This window comes from Channa argus, chromosome 12, assembly GCF_033026475.1.
Source record: "Channa argus isolate prfri chromosome 12, Channa argus male v1.0, whole genome shotgun sequence".
Classification (NCBI taxonomy): Eukaryota; Metazoa; Chordata; class Actinopteri; order Anabantiformes; family Channidae; genus Channa; species Channa argus.
In genome coordinates this window covers 18,771,082-18,791,860 of record NC_090208.1, presented here as the reverse complement: position 1 = coordinate 18,791,860, position 20,779 = coordinate 18,771,082, and the positions used below count along the sequence as shown (strand labels likewise).

At 37.8% G+C, this 20,779-nt stretch overlaps 1 protein-coding gene across 9 annotated transcripts; it reads left to right on the top strand.

Annotated features, from left to right (window-relative positions):
* The first annotated feature begins 218 nt into the window (after window positions 1-218).
* phka1a (phosphorylase kinase, alpha 1a (muscle)) lies at window positions 219-20,546 on the top strand. Of its 9 annotated transcripts, XM_067522695.1 has the most exons (35): window positions 220-527; window positions 1,831-1,989; window positions 2,224-2,271; window positions 3,284-3,452; window positions 3,701-3,783; window positions 3,965-4,045; window positions 6,294-6,392; window positions 6,483-6,629; window positions 7,003-7,056; window positions 7,905-8,027; window positions 8,141-8,236; window positions 8,396-8,503; window positions 8,850-8,928; window positions 9,216-9,350; window positions 9,515-9,624; window positions 9,773-9,917; window positions 10,004-10,082; window positions 10,209-10,360; window positions 10,557-10,718; window positions 10,855-10,949; window positions 11,113-11,258; window positions 11,610-11,763; window positions 12,032-12,190; window positions 12,301-12,430; window positions 12,847-12,948; window positions 13,122-13,237; window positions 13,865-13,900; window positions 14,228-14,263; window positions 14,954-14,989; window positions 15,158-15,193; window positions 16,487-16,531; window positions 17,493-17,654; window positions 17,879-17,932; window positions 18,307-18,507; window positions 18,588-20,546. In XM_067522695.1, the coding sequence occupies exons 1-35, from the start codon at window positions 450-452 to the stop codon at window positions 18,759-18,761; spliced, it is 3,789 nt and encodes a 1,262-aa protein (XP_067378796.1). In that variant the 5' UTR covers window positions 220-449; the 3' UTR covers window positions 18,762-20,546. The 9 variants fall into 9 exon arrangements, with proteins under 9 accessions (XP_067378803.1, XP_067378804.1, XP_067378805.1 ...); XM_067522697.1 differs by lacking the exon at window positions 2,224-2,271; XM_067522696.1 differs by lacking the exon at window positions 13,865-13,900.
* The last annotated feature ends 233 nt before the right edge of the window (window positions 20,547-20,779 follow it).

Genomic DNA, 20,779 nt, shown 5'->3' with positions numbered 1-20,779 from the left:
ACTGAATGCATATTTTAAACCTTATAAACATGAAAACACTGATCCAATAGGTAGTATGTCATATTGTACGCCAGCTTAACATTAAATCATTCACTAATTAATAAATAGTTAGGCTTTGTGACAAGTGCCGACACATTTTCTCGCCTACGCCTCGCCGACGTGCTTTTGTTTTGAAGGCAGGGTCCCCAAACTTCCTGTTGCTGCTTCCTGTGAGGAACTTTCCGCAGCTTCGGGTTTCATCCATAGGGGTTTAAAGACTTGCTGGATCCTCGGTTGCTGCCGTTTTTGTAACAGTCAGGCGGCCGGGAGTTTTTTTTTGGACACCGTACAACCTGTCCCCCTTGGACGTTTGAGACGGTCAGAGGAAATGAGTCGATGATTTTATCGAGTTTGTGCTGTTTACCACTTGAAAACTACCTGAAACTGCACGGAACCGCCGAGTTGTCACCATGAGAAGCAGGAGCAATTCCGGCGTTAAATTGGACAACTATGCCCGGATAGTTCATCAAACTATTCTGAGGCACCAAGTAAGTGTTCAGTGGACTTTTATGATATGTGTGTATCATATTTAACAGTTAAATAAAAGCCGCGGCTGCTACTTAACTGCAGGCAGGTTAGCTAGTCCAGTGACAACCAAACGGCAAATGTTTTCATGAATGCAGGAGCTGAAACCCGCTCGTATTTCGCAAGGCAGCAGCGCTCATGAGCACTTTGCAAACACACTTTGCTTGTGTAAGGTATGAGTGTGCTCACAAAATGTAAAGAATCTATTAACTTAAACTTTTACACACACACGCACACACACAGTATGTTATACATTTGTAGGCTTTTCGAAGTGTCTCATTGACATACTTAATAGCATTAACATTTGTATTTTAATTTGTGAATAAGGAACAATTAAGATAGCATAATGTGCATTAAACATGTTAGTAAAAAATTATTTTACACCTTTAGCCTTTGCAAAGCAAGGGGATGCAAACTGTACTTTTGGCCACTCAATTTATACTGTTAAAAACTACATCCACGGCCAATGTTTCTACACTTTATCTAATTTAGACCTGAGTAAGTTCTAACCATAACCTTAAAACCAAGTATTCAACCTCAACCTTTGAAGAAACTGGGACCCATAATCTGTATTTGGCTGCATTCATCTTTTCCTCATCACTTCTTCTTCCTGTTCCTGAAATTGAGAAGCACCCTCACCCCTCCTCAAGTTGAGACTAACACAAATGTGGACAAATTAAGTGTGAAGTCACCTTTGAATATGTCCCCAAAGGCTGCTGGACAGGCTGCACTTGTATACGGCTCATTGCACAAATGGAACAAAACCAAATCTGCTCCCTGAGAAGAAATTGAGCAGTTTCTGCCACTGCAGGCTGAGCGTCACGAAAAACCCATTTGATTAAGAACGGAAAATGCATTGTTGATCTGTCTTTTGTGGGTTATTTGGCATGAGAGGCTCAATAAATCATAATTTGCTTGAGACCCGCATTTTGCAACCTTTGCATTTAAGTCACTTTGCCAGCTTCTTACGTGTAAATCTTTGCTGGTTTTCTGAGTCCTGTAAGGGTTATCGTTTCCATTTTCTTGCATTCATAATAATAAAAATCCACCAAGGGCTACTTTGGTACCTGGCCGAAGCCCGAGTAAAATGGGAGGGTTGTGGCAGGAAGGGCATCAGGTATAAAAAAACTTGTGCCAAGTCAACGTGCAGAACACGTTGGGCTGCGGCCACCCCCGAAAGGACAAGCCGTTGATCTTTTATGAGCGGTGCTCATTAGTTTGTGTTAACTACTGACCTGTAACATTTGACCTCTGTGTGTCTCACAGGATCCAGTAACAGGTCTTCTGCCAGGCAGCAAAGATCAGCCCGATGCTTGGATCAGAGACAATGTTTACAGCATCGTTTCAGTGTGGGCCCTCAGTCTTGCCTACAGGAAGAATGCTGACAGAGATGAAGACAAGGCCAAGGCCTATGAGCTAGAGCAGGTCAGTAACAAGATGCATATATTTATATGCTCTAAAGTGCCATATTGCTTATTTTGTCTAATAACAAACAAATTGAAATAACACAGTATCTGTCCAAGTGCACAGTGCTCAGCTCCTTTTCCTCTGCTGATGAAGAGCTGCCATTAGGGTCTCATATTTCTCTTTCTGGACAGAGTAACACGAGACACAACATTTTTGACATTTAACCACTGTTGTATGTTTCTCTCCCTCTAGAGTGTGGTAAAGCTTATGAGAGGTGTCCTTCAATGCATAATGAGACAGGTATGACGCGTCATAATTAATTTTTGTTCTTGAGCAAACAGTTGATCTGTGCTCAGTGTGACTTTTCCACAGTTTAACACAGAGCACAGATGAGATGTAAACACAGGAATTGGAAAGTGTCCCAGGCAGCAACAGCAGTAAACAGCAGTCCATGTATTGTGCTATTATAAACCTCAGATGAATCCTGCTGACAAGCCTTTACTACTGTTTATTAAAAGGTACCACAGAATTACAGGAGTTACTTTGTGGTAACTTAAGAGGATTTTTTTGAATGTAACTATTGCTTGTGTCCACACATGTTTTCGTCACTACTAGATGTGCAGTGCTCAGTCTGGTAAAGTAACAGTCAGCAATTCAACAAATACAAAATGTATACATGGAATTAATCTACAGCACTCTTGTCTTGGTTGAGGTCTATATTTAGCTAGTGTATGAACCTGTGCAGAAGGAGGCATAGAATTGTTTTGTAAAGTTAGCAAAGATGTTAGCAAACAGTGGCTTATTTGGTTATTGTACACAAGAGCAACATTATATTTTCAGTTAGAATCTTTGTTTCCATCAAATTAATGCAAGACCAACATTCAGACAGCTGTTATTAGCTAACTTTGTGTGCTGAGCAGGTCTTATACTTTGTAATCATCAAAGCTTTTAAACTGATGGAGAAGTGAACAAAACAATCTTTTTTTTGTTGTGACCAAAGCAATGAGGTGGAAAAACACTAAAAGAGGGAACTTCTGAGTCATGTCATAATTACTGTATCCGTGGCCTTGTCATATTTTATGCAGTATTCAGTTTAGTGTTTAGATGTGTTGTCATCTAATGCACCTGTCACATTCAGAATGTTTATATACTGTTAAACTGGAAATATTCTGTGTAACCTTTTGCAGTGTAGTACATTATGTTTTGGTAGCCTTTTTGGAAATCCAGTTAAAAAGCATTTAAAAATGAAGGGTCTTCATCATAGGTTCACATTTAATCTCTCTGCTCTTTCAACTTCACCTGTCTTTCCCAGCTGGATAAGATAGAGAAGTTTAAATACAGCAGAAGTACCTCAGACTCACTCCATGCCAAGTACAACACCAGGACCTGTGCTACTGTTGTTGGAGATGACCAGTGGGGTCACCTACAGGTTGATGCCACCTCACTCTTCCTGTTCTTCCTTGCTCAGATGACTGCATCTGGTAAATATGCAGCAAGGTCATTTTTGCAATTTAAATGGAAAACATAGACCCCATTGCGTGTTTCCTAAAAGTGGTCCAGACAACCATGTTATTTGTTTTGTAAAACATTGTTAGCATCTCTTTACAGCATGTCTTTATTTTTTATGTATGTATTGACTCTGAATGTCATTATTATTCTAATCATTGATAAATGAAAGCATATTTATAATAGTCTTCATAAGGTTCCTGCTTGTATGTGTGGGTTCCAGGTCTTCATATTATATACACCCAAGATGAAGTGGACGTAGTTCAGAATCTTATGTTCTACATTGAGGCAGCTTACAAAGTGGCGGTAAGTGCTTGTTTATCCACTTTCAGAATCATTGTTAGTTGCAAAAGGCTAAGGGGAATATTCTTATACTAAAATTACAATAGTCACTGTTTTGAATTAGTTAGAATTATAATGTGAAGATTTTGTTGAAACAATAATGTTAAATTGATGCTGTTTTCTTTTGCTTTTCACGTCCCTGTAGGATTATGGAATGTGGGAAAGAGGAGACAAAACCAACCAGGGCATCACTGAAATAAATGCCAGTTCGATAGGAATGGCAAAGGTTAATGCCCGCACACACTGACACAGTGTAAAGTGTATTGGAATGATTGCTTTGTTTGTTTGGGTTCAAGATCAACAAGCACATATGAGCAGAAAATTCTGAATTTCAACTTCCTTTTACTGGAATTTACACACCGATATTTTATACAAGAAGAACATGGCACCTTTTTATAACACTTCTTCCACATTTTAAATGAGGAAAAGTATTGGAAGGTATTTCTTTTATTGGCACACAAAGGTGTACCAATAAGTAGGCTCTAAATGTCTACTTGTGGTTTTACAAAAACTAAAACGGATGGTTACACAATACGAAAGGCAAGCCATGTAAATCTGTGAAAAGGGGAGACACAATTAAAGACAATACACGAACATTGGGCATAGCCAGTACAACAATGTTGGAATACCCTGGAAAAGAAATAAACCACTTCTGTACTGAGCAAAAGATCAGGTCAGCATAGGAAAACAACAGCAGCTGGTTAAAAGACAAATCCCCAAAACATCAGTGACATCATTAACATCCTCTCCAGAGCAGAGATGAAGGTATCACTGGATATTTGTCCCAATTCTTAACTTTCTTCTCCCATACATTTTGTTTTAGGTATGTCTTTAGTGTGCAGCAAAAGCATGTACACAACAATTTATTCACCCTTGCAGTTCCAGTACTTTTTGATGGGACTCTGTATAGTATGTTAACAGCCACAGGAGAACAGTGAGGAGTAGGCATGAGAAGGAGAAACAGCCCGAGTGCTGAATGAGAGAACCACCACTGAGGCAGAACAGGTGCTCTAGTGATAATCTCTGGCACGGTGCAAGATGTCTAGTCACTCCCATGGCATTTACGCTGACCTTTAGATGACACAGACTCTGCAAACGGACTCAGGTCAGATGAAAGGACTTTGTTTTCATACAGAAAGTGCACAGGCAGATTTTCTTTCTGATGGCTGGATATCTCTAATCCTGCAGTCAGATCAAATGTTGTAACTGAAATCGCTTTTTGAAGAAGGCTGACAGTTGGGTTTCTTTGAGGAACATGCCTGCTGATCTGAATACTGAATAGTTTTTGGCAGAGCTGTCATGCAGTACATACAATTCACATTAATCTATTAGAAGGAAACAAACATTGTGGTGATGAGGTTTTGCATGTTGCAGTGCTCTCTGTGCCTGACCCATTACTATCCTTGGTCGGCAGCAGACAGGGTATCAGGTTCTTTGTGTTCTTCTGAGAACAGGCTCTCACTCAGAAATAACATTATATTGGCAGTACCCAGGGCACACATGCAGTTTAATTTAAGATTTTGGAAACAGGCACCACTTCAGATCTTTCCTTCCTCCATTAATTACATGTAGTTAATAGTAGTATTAGTAGGTAGTGAACTTGTTTAAATAAAAGCAACACAGCATGTAGTGATTGGAACATGTACTTTTGTATGATGGACTACTACTGTGTGTAAACATAAAATACCAACATATACACAGTGGATTTTATAGAAAATACTGTGTATAATACTATATTATACTGTATACTACAAATATAGAATTACATTGTATTATAATAGTACATTGTCCCTTACTTTTGATATTGTAATGTGCAATATTATATCACACTATAAAAGGGACAGTTATACAAAAACTATGGCAAGGATTTATACTACGGTAGTAGAACTGGTGGTGATATTAAAGCAGATAAATGTTGTATCATATTTGCTTCGGAAATATTCATGATGGAATATATGTTGTCAGGTAACATAACAGAGATATTGTAGTTAATATTATTTATAAGCTTGATTAATCTGTATAGTTTGTCTATTTATTTTATTTATTAATTTTTTTTTTGTACCTTCGGAAAATATTTCCATAAACTCATTGTTCAAAGTTTACAGTATCCAATTTGTTATGTTTAGTGTCATTTGTGTTGTAACAGAGAGATATCCATAATCTCCAAAAAATAATAACATATTTTGGTTAAAGATCATTAACAAGATATGGACATCAGCACTACAGTAGTTTTAGAAGTGACGTATTGGTTAGGCTCTGTTTGATATTCTGCTGTATTGTCACCGAGCATTTATTGTTTCATTTTAAAAACAAATATATAAAGTAACCGAGATAACATTATGTAAAATGATCCAAGGGAAAACACAGGGATGTCCTCATTGTAATCTACTGTATGTATACTTAGGTAACTACAACATAAAATACTTTTGTCTGCTGGTGTCTTGTTTGTAATGATGCTGCTGTGTGTCCTTCAGGCAGCTTTAGAGGCGTTAGATGACCTCAACTTGTTTGGAGCAAAAGGGGGACCTGGATCTGTCGTCCATGCATTGGCCGATGACATACAGCACTGCCAGGTACACACACTACTTTAACGGGGTGAAAATCAACATCAGCATCTAATGATCCTAATTTATGTCACACTTTTTCCCCTTTTTCCTCACCAGTCCATCCTGACGTCAATGTTACCGAGAGCATCCATGTCTAAAGAGGTGGATGCTGGACTCCTGGCCATCATCTCGTACCCTGCCTTCGCTGTCGAGGACATGAGCATAGTCAACATGACCAAGGAGGAGATCATCTCTAAACTGCAGGTAAAGAGCTGGTCATTAAAGTAGGGATGATATAGTAGTCAATGCTAACATGAGTAACATTTGGTAATCGGATATCAGCCTTAGAAAAATACCAGCTTGTAACGATTTATGGCTTATGATTTGCTCATATAATTTATTATTTTGTATCATTTAACATTTTGACTTAAATAACAAAAAATGTATACATTCTTAGGGAAATAGTGATTAAGCCCTGGACTTTAGCTCCATTGTTGCCTGGAGTGTTTTTACTTTAGCAGGATATAATTTCTGAAAAAAGCCCAGATGACCAAATTGTCACATTTTATGATGCAATAAAAGTATTATCTAGAGTATAAACTTAATGAAGTCAAATTGGCACTTCCTGTCTTTTCAGGGTCGATACGGCTGCTGCCGGTTTCTCAGAGACGGACACAAAACCCCTAAAGAGGTAAACAACCTGTAAAAGTAGAGGACAGAAATTGTACTTCATCACATCTGCAGATTTTTCTGTTTCGTTTTCATCATAGAAAGCAGTGGGTGCAGGGTAAATATATACTTTGATGGTTCAGTGTAGGGGTGTCATTAAATTAATTTTGAATTGTATTAGTCTTAACAGCATTAAAGAATTAGTGCTGTCAAAAAGGAATGTGCATTATTGTGTTAACATTGTCAGCCCTAGTTAATTGTGACCTAAAGTCCAGACCATGCAGTTCATGAATGGTTAGGCAGTGGTCATTGTTACTTCACTGTTACATAATGTGAACTTGGAAGGGTTGGTTGGGTAACAGGCTGGAGACAAAAAGGTCTTTACTTTTGCTTTTCTTTCTTTAGGTATATCCATTAGATATCAGAATAAAGCAGGTTGTTAGCATTTTTGTCATTAATATCAATATCATGTGCAGTGGATATTCAGTGGATGAATAGAAGAATTTGTCTATCCGAAGAATAGTTCTGATAGACAAAGGAATATAGATGCCATTTTGTCACCAGTTTGGCTCAGAGCTTTTGTAAGTAAATATTTGCAGTCCGTGGTGTGTAATGCAGTGGACTTGCTTTGAATGTGTGGATGTGGGTTCAGACATGTGTCAGTAGATTTTCCAGCTAAAATTTCCTTGAGAAAGACACAGAATCACTTTTACATATTGGTAGATGGCATCTCATCTTCGTATTGAGGAGAAAAGAGTTTTCCCTCTGGGATTAATTATGGATCACATTCATAGCATTGTATACAGCTCTTGCAGACAGTGGGCTAATTTAAGAAAAGTGCCCAGCATCGCTTCTTCATTGTTTCTCCAGGATCCAAACAGACTGTATTATGAGTCTGCAGAGCTGAAGCTATTTGAGAACATTGAGTGTGAGTGGCCGCTGTTCTGGACCTACCTCATACTGGATGGCATATTTATCAACAGCCTTGAACAGGTATTATACACCAGTATGTGTGTTCTGAAGTATCATCCTTTGACAGTATGTATAAATACCTCTTGTCTGTGCATATGTAGCCAGCACAAGTCTTATACAAACTGTTAATTCAGGTCCAGGAGTACCAGGAGGCTCTGGAGGGCATCCTGATCAAACAGAAAGACGGGATAAGACTAGTACCAGAGCTCTACAGTGTCCCCCCAGATAAGGTAAAAGTACATGATGTGTGAAGGTGTAGAAACCCTTAATAACAGCGGAAGTGTTGTTAAGGCTCTGAAATATTTAATTAAATGCACCAACAATCATTGAAATGCTGTATAAATGAAATGTGTATAAATCTTTGCTTTATTCTTTGTACATTCACATAGGTGGAGGAGGAATATATGAATCCTCACACTGTGGAAAGGATTCCTATGGGCAAATGTCCCCTGAAATGGGGGCAGTCTCTGTACATCCTGGGAAACCTTTTAAGTGAGGTGAGTTGAGGTGTAATAAGTATAAATCATTATTCAAAACATGAATTAAACATATTACGCAATTGCATAAATAAAATACACTGTATATATTATTTAAATGGAAATGCAAAAAAATATTTATTTTTCAGAATTCGATCATGGTTAGGTCACAGTTCTCTCTTGCATCTGGCTTGTATTTTAACGACAGGACAAACTTGCACATTGCTGCTGATAATCAATATTTTATAATATTAGCAATCAGTGAATAAAATAATATCTCAAATACTCAAGTCAAATTATGTTAATTATTGTCTTACATTTTTGCAGATTCTTTCTCGCAGACTTAAATTTCTGTGTCATTTTTCAGGGTTTTCTCGCCCCTGGAGAGATCGACCCTCTCAACCGTCGTTTCTCCACCATCCCCAAGCCTGATGTGGTTGTACAGGGTCCGTTATAAGGAAGCATAATGATGCATTAGTGTCAACACTTTTAACTAAATTCCTAATAAAATTAACATTACACCGCGGTTTTATTTGCTATGATTTAACATCAATTTTACCTATTAAACTGTATGTTTGTTTGTTTTTTACTCAATAGTGGAATTTGACTTTTTTAATATGCAAACTGCATTTGAGGACTTATTACTAATATGAAATTAAATATTACAGAAATCACTAACAGGTTTTTTTTAGACAAGTTAAAAAGAAATTAAACCTTTTCTCTCTACTTGCAGTGTCAATTCTTGCAGAGACTGAGGACATTAAAGAGCTACTGTTGAAAAACGGTATCAATGTGGAGACTGTGGCTGACATCCACCCCATCCATGTCCAGCCCTCCAGAGTGCTCAGCCACATCTATGCGAGACTTGGTACAATATCGGAGAGAACTATTTTTTATTGTCTGTCCAAATTGCTAATTTGCAGTGTCAGTAGCCTCATAAAGACTTTGCAAACAACGAACTGGTGATAGCAGGATACTTGACATACTTTTACCTACCATACTTTCATTTTTGTTTTTCCTGCTTTGTCTCAGGTCGGAACTCAAGACTGGGCCTGACAGGACGACCCTACAGGAGAATTGGAGTGCTGGGAACCTCCAAGTTTTACATCATCAGGAACAACATCTTCTCATTCACACCTCAGGTTAAAAACAAACCATAGCAGTAAATACTAAATGCTAAAACTAAAAAATTAAATATGTGCTTTAATTTAGTTTTTTCCTGGTAAAATAAAAATAAAAATTCAAAAAGTCCGGTTATGTCACCGGCATTGTTTGCACTTGACCCCACAGTTCATCGACCACCAGCAGTTCTACTTGGCATTGGATAACAAAATGATTGTGGAGATGTTAAGGACAGAAATCTCCTACCTCTCATCCAGATGGAGAATGACTGGACGACCCACTGTGACATTTCCTATTTCACAGACAATGCTGAGTGAGTATGAACTCAAAGGAGGTTTTTGTTTTTTTAAATTAAAAAACCTGAATACTGTTTTGTCCCTGCACTTTGTTTTTTTTTAGCTGATGACCACACAGACCTCGACCCTGCAGTATTGGCTACACTAAGGAAGCTACAGGATGGATATTACGGAGGAGCAAGGTGAATTAATATTTTTGCATTTTGGAGCTTTTAATCCAATATTATACAATATGAACCACATCAGAAAGTAACTTGGCAAAGTTCAAAATCACACATCCCAGTGATTTTTCTCCTCTTCCTCATTAGGATCCAAACAGGGAAGCTGTCAGAGTTCTTGACTACATCCTGTTTTGCTCACCTCAGCTTCCTGGACGTTAAATGTCCTGGTGTAGCAGGTCACCACGATGGAGATAATGAGGAGGGCAATGGCTATGTGCATGAGTTACGTCATGATGATGGTAAGATCAGTAGACAATGGTGAGAAATGGTGACTATGGAAAAAATGGTTAAAAGTCCCACTGCAAGGTAGCTGTTGTTTGGTTTCAGTGTTTTTTTTTTTTTGTTTGGTTTTTTTTATCTCAATCTCTTCCCTCCCTCACTCTTCCCCTATATCTCTATATCTCTACATTCAATCCCTTGTGTCCTCATCTCCAGAGGCTGACGATCTTGCTCAATACCTGGATCACCTCTTGGCCCACGCTGCCCCGAAGAAGCAGAAACGGCAGGTCAAAGGACTGAGCAGGTTCAAGGCTGTGGCCACCAAAACCAAGGAGATGGTGACTCTGATGAACAAGGCTCAAGATCTTAATGTACACAGTGAGTAGATCCATTATGATCATTAATCTCAAATATGTAGAGATTTAAAGAAGTAACCAGTTTTTAGTACTTTAGGATGATAACAGTGACACAAGATCCATGTTTGTTTTCTTTTGTTTTGTGATATTTGAACCAGATGTCAACATGTACCTGCCTAATAAGCTGTTTGGCTCCCCTCAGCCTTCACTCAACCTAAATCTCCCAGAATCCTTTACACCACAAGAAACACAGGTTGAGCTTGCATTTATTTACTTGGCCTCACATTCTTTTTATGTTTTTTTCATAAACTACTCCAGCCTATTCCCTAAATGCTGTGAACCATCCTCAAAGAGCCTCAGTGATTAATGTTTAAACTCTTTCCATAAATTCCTCTCTAAATCTCTCCCACCGGCAGTCTCCAGAGCTGGCAGTCTCAACAGACAGCGGCATCCCCAAAGATGCTAGTGGAGCCATTGATTACAACGCTTTAGTACAACTGCTGAAAGACGCACAAAATCTCCAGGACCAAGCTGACATCCTTTATATCCTCTTCAAAGACAAGTGAGAGTTTTTTTTTTCTGCAGCTGTATTGGTATTGGTACATCGCAAGCAAAATCTTTTAAATTTAAAAGTACTAAAGTACAAGAAAACACAAATTTTCTGCTCAGCCTCAAATTAAACGTTTTCATGGACATATGAAAGAAAAATGTAAGACAAGTAGAATCACCCCAGATTTAAAAGCTGTCTGTAAAGCAAGATACAACTGTGAATAGCGTTTATACATATCTTACTCATTAATCTTATGGATAAAAGTGCATGATGAGAAGCTGGCGTCAAACTGCCTGAAATCTGGACGTCACCTGCCAACCCTCATTAGACTATGTTTTACTGTGTGTTGATCTTCTGTCACAGGGGTATGGATTGGGACACTCATCTGCACGGGGGAGGCTCCACAGTGCAATCTCTATTGACTGACCTTTATGAGAAGGCAGGTGAACTCAAACAGTGGGGCCTTGTTAGGATGATCTCTGGCATTCTGAAGAAGAAGGTGGAGGAACTCGACTCGGTATGAAACACACAAGGTTATACACACACACAAGAGCAGCGTGATTGATCCAGTTTTTCCTTCTGAGACTGATTTAGTTTTTCTTTTTAACTTATGTAAAAAACCTGTCAGTGATTTTCTGTAAAATGTGATAAATTGGTTAGTTATGATTTTAGTTCAAAAATAAGTCCTCAAATGCAGTTTGCTTAGTAAACGAACCAGTTTATCTTGCACATTGAAAACCTCATATATAACATTTCTTCTCTGATTGGTTGTTATCTCTCTGTAGGCCTGCTCTGATTTGCTAGCGCACCAGAAGCACCTGACAGTGGGTCTCCCTCCTGAACCCAGAGAGAAAACCATCACTGCTCCAATACCTCCAGACCAGTTGGCTGCTCTCATTGACGAAGCCAGTGACAACGACATAAGTGTGGCCATACTCACACAAGTGAGTGTCATTCTCCAGAATGAAGCATGAATTTGTCATTCTCCAGAATGAAGCATGAATTTGTCATTCTGCCTTTTTTATTCATCTAATCTAAGTCTGTTCTCCTTCAGGAGATCATGGTGTACCTGGCTATGAGCATCAGGACTCAGCCCAGTCTGTTTAGTGAGATGTTACGGCTTCGTATCGGTCTCATCATCCAGGTCATGGCAACTGAATTGGCACAGTCACTCAACTGTTCAGGTAAGGAAGAAGTAATAAGATGATCATTAGTTTCATGTCATTTGTGCATTTCTGGGTAAATGTAAGAAAAACAATCTGTGAAAGCTATATATTTGCCATAAGACATTACTTACTCAGCAATATGCCAGAAGTGTTTTTTAAGTTATAACCAAACACAAAAAGGTTCATTTTAAATATTCTCGTATATTATGCAAAAAATGCAACTATTTCAAGCTTGCAAAATTAAAATATTACAATTATAGTAATTGAATTTAACAACTACATTTTTTGTTATTCAGACAAATACACATTCAAACGAAGTGTGTGTATATATGCGTATCTGTGTTCTTTGTAACACATTTGAATTTTTGATCTTGGAAGAACATTTTGGGAATTTGAGGAAACCAAAAGGTGTGTGTGTGTCTGTGTGTGTGTAGGAGAGGAGGCTACAGAGAGTCTGATGAGTTTGAGTCCTTCTGAACTGAAGAACCTTCTCCACCACATCCTCAGTGGGAAGGAGTTTGGTGTGCAGCTCAGTGGTTAGTCTAACAGCAAAATCCTATCTCAACCTATCGTATTTTTACTCACGGCCTTCGGTTTATGTGACAGAGTAAACAGGATTTATTTTTATTTTGTATTAATGTGTATATTTTTAATTTGCATTGTGAAGTTATTGTCTTTATACTTGTATGGTCCTCCCCCTTCTCCCCAGTACGAGAGATGGATGCCGGCATCAGTCCGGCCATATCCATTCATCATCTGGGCAATGTTGGCGCCACCAAGAGCGAGAGAGCAGGCATCAGCAAACTAAAGAGTGACATGAAAATGGTAGGAGCTTGTTGTTGTGAGATTACACTCATTTTTATTTAAGGCCATGCTTTAAAGAAACAGGCACTCTGCAAGAAAGAGAAGCTTTAAGTTCAACATTAAAAGAGAACAAAAGCAAACTGTTTATCACCTCACTTAAATATATTCAGAGAAGTGGTACAGAAATATTCTGTAGTTTCACTCAAAGCATTGTTTACAACAGGGGTCACCAACCTTTGGAAACTGAGAGCTACTTCTTGGGTACCGATTAATGCGAAGGGCTACCAGTTTGATACACACCTTTTGAAATAACAAATCTGCTCAATTTACCTTTAATTTTATGTTATTATTAATAATCAATTAATAATCAAATGTTAATGATTTCTCACAATAACTATCAAATGTGATTTAAAAAAAATAGCAACAAAAAAATTAGATGCAGCTCATTGGTAAGTGGTGCTATGGTGAGCTATTTTTAGAACAAGCCCGCGGGCTACTCGTGTGGTCCTTGCGGGCTACCTGGTGCCCACGGGCACCATGTTGGTGACCCCTGGTTTACAATGAAATTGGTAATGATGAAGACAAAGAGACTAAGAGAGAAGATCCTGTTTTAGAAATATGAGCAAACTGACTTTTGTCTTTTTGCAGCTGGAGCACAGGTTGTCTATGACGGATCATAGTAAGGTGATGGTGATATTAATATTAGTAAATATTAATTACAATAGGTGCTAATTCACCTGGCTTTTGATGCTGCCGCTGATACTGATCCTAAATAATGTGCAGGGAAATGAACGCAGAGCTGTATCAAAGGAGAGTTGTGAAGATCATTGGGAAAAATCAAGGCAGTAATTTGAGGGAAATGAGATGGCAACTGTACATTTTTGATACTGAAAAATTACACAGTTAAATGAATTAATTGTAGAGGTTGGTTTAACAGCATTAGCCTTAAAATACATCACCAGAGCAACTGGTTCACTGTGATTTATGTATGACTTGGTTTTTATGTTGCAGGCAGAGCACAGGTTGTCGTTGGTGGATCCATCCCAGGTTAACTATCATAGTATTGTTTCTTTTTCCTATAAAGACACCAATTAATTTGAACTTATGAGGCTAAAGTAAAAATCACATTATGCTGTACATGCAGACAGCAACAATTTCATCCATGTCTGTGCTAATTTACCTTCCTTGTAGACATCAGATCATTCCCGAATTTTTATAGCCTTTTTATAGTTTATATTGTATTTGTCAATAACAGATTGAGTTTGTTAATAATTGATTATTTTGTAAATTGGTGCATAGAGATGTGCCCTTCTCTTTAGGTGGCTTGTTCCAGAGCTTTCAACTGTATCACTCTGTAAATCATCACATGGAGTTTGCTCACTTGTAATAAAACTATAGATGTGTAAAATTTTATAGATGTGCACCTTTAGAACTTCTCATACACACAGGATGGCAGTTGATAAATCAGTATCAAATCAAGGTCCACTTACATGTGTTCGACTTGAATTGAGCTGGATTTTTAAGATGCTGCTTCCAAAGTCAGGAATGGATTGTTACAGCATTGGAGGGCTGTTTTTAGGCCAGTAGAAGAACTAAAAGTGCGCATGATGAGATCTTCACATCCAGGACAACTCATCAGACTATGAGATACAAATGAAAGCTCCAGAACAAGAGAATTAAAACTTTTGAATAGTTAAGCTCAGCTTCATAATGCCTCTTGTTTTTGTTTTGATCCAGGAACCCAGGTTGTCTTTGACAGATCCAATTTTGGAGGTGATGATGGTGTTAAGAAGAGTTAATTCACTTGGATGTGGAGTGATTTCACTGATGTGAAGAAGATATTGGTTTTGCTTTGGGAAACGGATATGACTTTGCTGATATGAAAGTTAGCGACTTATTGCCAACAAATAGTATTTGATTCTTGTGTTTTCTTTGTTGCAGATGGACCACAAGGTGTCTTTGACTGACTCAGTTAAGGTGATGATGATGAATTTTTTGAATTAGAATCGGGAAATAGAAGCAAACGAGTATTAGATGCTGAGATATGATAACATAATTGTTTTAATTTTATTCTGCTATGGTTGCAGGTGAATCACAGGTTGCCTTTGACAGAGCTGCTTTAGTGATTATGGTGGTGGTGATGATGATGATGGTGGTGTCGGTGGAAGTGCTAACCAGTAGATGCGGTTTTATCCATTAATTTGTTTCTGCTAATGAAACTAGTTTAGGCTTTAAAAATGAGTTGGATTTAAGCCGGTTAAATAGGTCAAATTAAGTCTTCTGTAATGCGGTGGAATTTTGTTTGTCCTGATTTCAGCTTGACCAGTCACCGATGATAACAACATTCAACTTGGTTGTCTAGGTGTTGATTCTTTGGACTTAATTAATGAATTAATGGGAATATAAAGTTATGCAGTGGGTCAGTGAGCCATTAACACTCCTTACTAACTTTCAATTGAGTTCAAAACTCTTGTGTTTTTGAGGTGTAACTAACTTGGTTCTTACTTTGCTTCTTTGTTAATTAATCAGTTGATGGTTTGGTCTACTTAATAAAAGTCAAGACAGATAATTAATCAGTTATTTTCTGTCTAGCACTTAAAAGATGCCTAATATAATTTAGGACAATGAAATGAAGCTAATATTTACATATTTAAAAGCTGGAACTTCACAATATTTGGCTTTTCTACCTAATGGTAGACAGACACGTTATCAAAATTGTTTGCGTTTTTCTGTTTATCAGTTTCTAAATTTGCTAGTAGTTGCTGTAATCATTTATGTGATGACTTTATTTGTTCTGGGTGACCTTTAAATTGCACGTGAATATTACTGTTCAATTCCAACAAACAAGAAAGACTGTTGTATAGTCTGTACTTTAGGTAAATAAAAAAAAAAACTACCTAAAAATCACCAATCAGGTCTTTAACAAGTTTGGTTTCACTTCTGTATTTATGTGCAGAGTTTGGAGCCATCTACTGCCAAATGTGCTGTGTCGTGGATTTATGCTCAACATTGAATTAATCAGTTTAATCACCCCATGTTGTATGTATGTTGTCTAATCTCATCTTTATAATTCCTTCATGCATGTTGTGATTTTCGGTTTTGCAGAATCCACTGGCTTTGGGGTTGTTTTGTTGTCATTACAGTTTGGATCCATCAGCCACACTTTTATTAACTTCCAGACTCTTTGTTTTTTCATTTTGTGCATCTTTTTCTTATTTTTTATTTTTTTTTCTTCTGTCCCCTCTTTTCTTCTTCATTTCTGCCTTTTAGGGCTGGAGATCTCAGTCAGTGGACATAGAAAACACTGAAGCTTGGGTAACAATTTGTCTTATTAATCAGATATTTTAGATATCGTAAGATTTTAGTTTTATACACCGGCAACTACCATTGAAAACTATATAGAGACTAATAGAAATATAGAAAAACATGATGTCTTAGAAGGTCTCTACAATACTAACATAAGATAAAACTAATTTTCACTGAATGTGAGAAATAAGACACATTTGTCCAATGACTTCTTACTGCTCACAACCAACTGTAAAAGTAACGTTGGAGATTCTCAGGTGATCCCATGAACACCATCTGATCTCCCCAGGTGATTCAAAGCACAGCAGCACGGCTCATTTTTGATCAGCTGAAAGAGACCTGCCACACCGCTGTTCATATCCTCAGTGGCTGCCTGGCTCAGAGCTCGGACTTTCAACCACAGAGTGGTCAAGTCCAAAGCATTTTCTCTTTTTTTCTTTTTTATCTGAACAACGTTTTCCAGGTCTACAATCCCTCTCTCCTACTGGGCTCTGCCAGTGAACGGCATCCGGATGGTCCCTACACAGCACGGCAAAAGATTCCATGCATAGCTTTTCAGCTTAGTGGTCGTACAGTGAGCCGCCTCACTACCATTATTCTTTAAATATACTGCTTTTGCAAACCACTGATATGATACATGGAGATAACAACAGTATGTTGGGTTCTGTTTTTGTAAAACAGTGATCAAAGACTCTTAAAAAACTTATGAGAGAGCTGAAGAGGTCCCTTATTTGAGGGCATTTAAGCAAACACGTGTATTATTATTTTTATTTCTTTATTTTTTTTATTGTGAGAAGGTGTTAAAGTGAAGGATTTCTAATTGTATCACACGATTCCAAAATGTTACTTTTTAGACAGCAGATTGGAAAATTGTCTGCTGAACTGCTTTATCCTTCAGAAGAGGAAGGAGGTGCTGTTTTTCCAAAATAAAGACCTTTAAACAATGTCTTTTGCTGTCCTTTCTGTTCAGAGATACAGATTGCCGTCTTTTGAATCTCTGGACATTCCAGAGATTATTCCATTTGTGAAGGACACCAGACAGGGCCAGTGGCTGCGGAGGAGACGGCTGGATGGGGCGCTCAACCGAGTCCCTGTCGGATTCTATCAGAAGGTCTGGAAGATCCTGCAGAAGGTCAGTCCACAAACACTCTAATGAAGGGCCGTGTTTCCAGTTGCTCCAGATAAACCTTTTATAAACTGAAGTCACTGTTATTAGTTTATTGTTGCTGTTTGCTAAAGCGTGCACAAAAATGATAAGGAATTATTTTAGAGTGTTTGTTTTATAAGCACAAATATGGCTTTAAAATAATTCCGATTTGATTTTATGAGGTAATTACCGTAGAAATTGTCTTTCAGTGTCACGGTCTGTCCATAGAGGGGTTTGTCCTTCCTTCTTCAACCACCAGAGAGGTAAGAGGTTCACTTGCTTGTTGCAAATTTACAGTAAACTAAATTTATGTCTATCTTTATTATGCTGATACTGTGTTGTTTTTGTCCTTCCTTTCGCCATCATGGCACCTAAAAATTCATAGTTCAAGGTTCAGCTGCATTTTTCCTACTAAATGATATCCATCATATCTGGAATAGATACACTTTTATACTATACTGTTCTATATTAAACTAGTAACAATGTTTAAGTGATTGCATTAAAAAAGTTAAGTGAAGTATGAAAATAATGGCCAAAAATGAACTTAAAAAATGGCAAAATTTAGATGGGAGTTGCTTTTTTGGCAATATCTTCTGATCCTTCATTTTCTCTTTCTCTTACCACCATCCTCATCCAGATGACCCCAGGAGAGATCAAATTCTCTGTCCACGTGGAGACTGTTCTGAACCGCGTCCCTCAACCTGAGTACCGACAGCTGCTGGTGGAGGCCATCCTGGTCCTAACTATGCTGGCAGATGTTGAAATCCAGAGTATCGGCTCCATCATCCACGTTGAAAAGATTGTGCACCTCGCCAACGACATGTTCTACAAAGATCAGGTCAGAACCAAATCAGCAGACGTGGACGAAACTCCCTCCATTTACATCTGTCCTCTGAACCCATTTATGTTCCTCTCCAGGTGGACTTGGGAGCAGAGGAGCGCATCCTAGAGAAGGACCCATCCACTGGAGTGTGCAGGCTGCTGTACGACAGTGCCCCGAGTGGCCGCTTTGGGAGCATGACCTACCTCACCAAGGCTGTAGCAGTGTATGTGCAGGACTTCCTGCCCAGTGGGTCTTGTGCTGTGCAGTAAAGGGATGCCACCAGAGCATGTGTGAAACCACTGAAGGACAATGTCAAAGCTCAACTGCACAACATATTTACATTAAAGTAGCAATAAATTAACAGTACATAAATAGGTACATCTGTCTAGATACTGCATGGCTGAAACAAGTGAAACCTGGAGCTGTAAAACGTGTTAACATAAGTTGATTATAGGAATTGTTGAAATTTTGTGTTTTATTCACTTTCCTGCCCAGAGTTAGATGAGGAGGTTGAGACCATTGGACAGAGTCATGCTAGTTGTTTGCCCTGGTGTCCAGGCTTTATGCTAAGCTAAGATGCTGACTGATGCTAAATATTAACTGCACTGATGTGAGAGGAATTTATTTTAAATCTTGGCAAGAAAGTAAAAAAGCCTATTTACCTAAATGGTGAACTATTCCTTCAAGGTACAGTTAACTAACAATACATTAATAAAGTTGTATATTATCGCTGTGTGTAATATAGTACAGAAACTCTACAAATTGTTTAATTCAGCTGAACTATAGTTTACATATGAGGAAAAAGTCAAACATCAACTTTAACAACAGACTTTTTGTTAGAATCCTCAAAAACATTTTTAGCACTTTTTCTTTCCAGCAAGTGAAAATGGGGAGAAAAAAAAGGCTTGTTACTAAAACCACTGGACACAATTGTTCTCAGTGGCACAGTGGCTTAGCATGCAACTTAAAGGAATTGTGGGATTTTCGACTATAAGGTAAATGTATTAGCTAACGTAGCCTTTAAAATCACACTGCATCATTTAATTTGCTCATGGATCTCATGGGGAAAAAAGGGGAAAAATGAATGTATTAATAAAACCAATGCGAATTAATAGATCTTTACTGCAACAGTCACATTAAGCCACTGACATGAACATTCAGTCAGTACACACGTAGCTTTTACACTTCCTTGATGTAGGTTTAGACACAAAAACATTTGTTCTCATGCTAAAACAGCTGTTAGTTATAGGTAAATATACAGCTTTTCAATATCAAAACAATTCTTGTTACTGATTCTTATGTATTATCACATATGCTAACGTTGTTTACTTCTAAAGACTCCTCAGTATAACACCAGTTATACTGGCAAAAAAAAAAGATTTTTAAAACATTGTGTGAAAAGGTAACATAACACAGGACTGTTTGAGAGATTTTTAACACTTTGTTGCACTTTTCAGTCCCTTCCGGATGTTTTTGTGATTGTTGCAGCCTAAATTGCCAATCTTTGTGACAGGTTTTCTGAATAGTTGTGATGCAGGTTACAATGGTTTTAATGATGCCTTAAATTTCAAGATTGTGCAGAATTCATGGGGTCTTGGTTTGGTTGCAATTGGATGCAATTATTGTTGCAACATCATGGATCCCTGCAGGGACATGACTCGTAGTAGGCTTCGTGTGTGTGTGTGTGTTTATGCAAAAATGGATATTACACAGGTTCTGTGTTTAAAAATGTAATTGCAAGTTAGATTTCTGTTTTCTTAATAAGGAAGTGCCTTAATTTATTAATTAATATCATGGACTGAACTGTAATTTTGCTTATTAAATATTAGTACGATCACATGGATTTGGACATATTTTAGTATTAACAGCTGTATATGTGTCTCAGTCAATCCTATCTGAGATGTGAGCACCTCACTCCACATGAACTACTAATAATCATAGCTGAGTAATAAAGATAAGAACCTGACTACACTCATACACTTTACATTTAACTAACCAGTTGTTTGATGGCTGTGTTGAAATGAAATTAAGTAATAAATAGAACATTTTCTTTTGAGTGTTTATCAATCTGTAGTTTGACATTAGTTACAAGGTGTTTTACTGAGGAAAATATTGAAGCTAATAAGTGGCCCCCGTTTCAGCTGAATGATTTGATATTTGCCTTAACATTCAGTACTATGTCAGACAAGGACTAAAACATCGTGTGTTTATGTTATTTGTTCTTGCGCCTGTAGAAAACCTGGTTTAATCTAAACTAGAGATTTTATACACACTTACTCAGAACTTG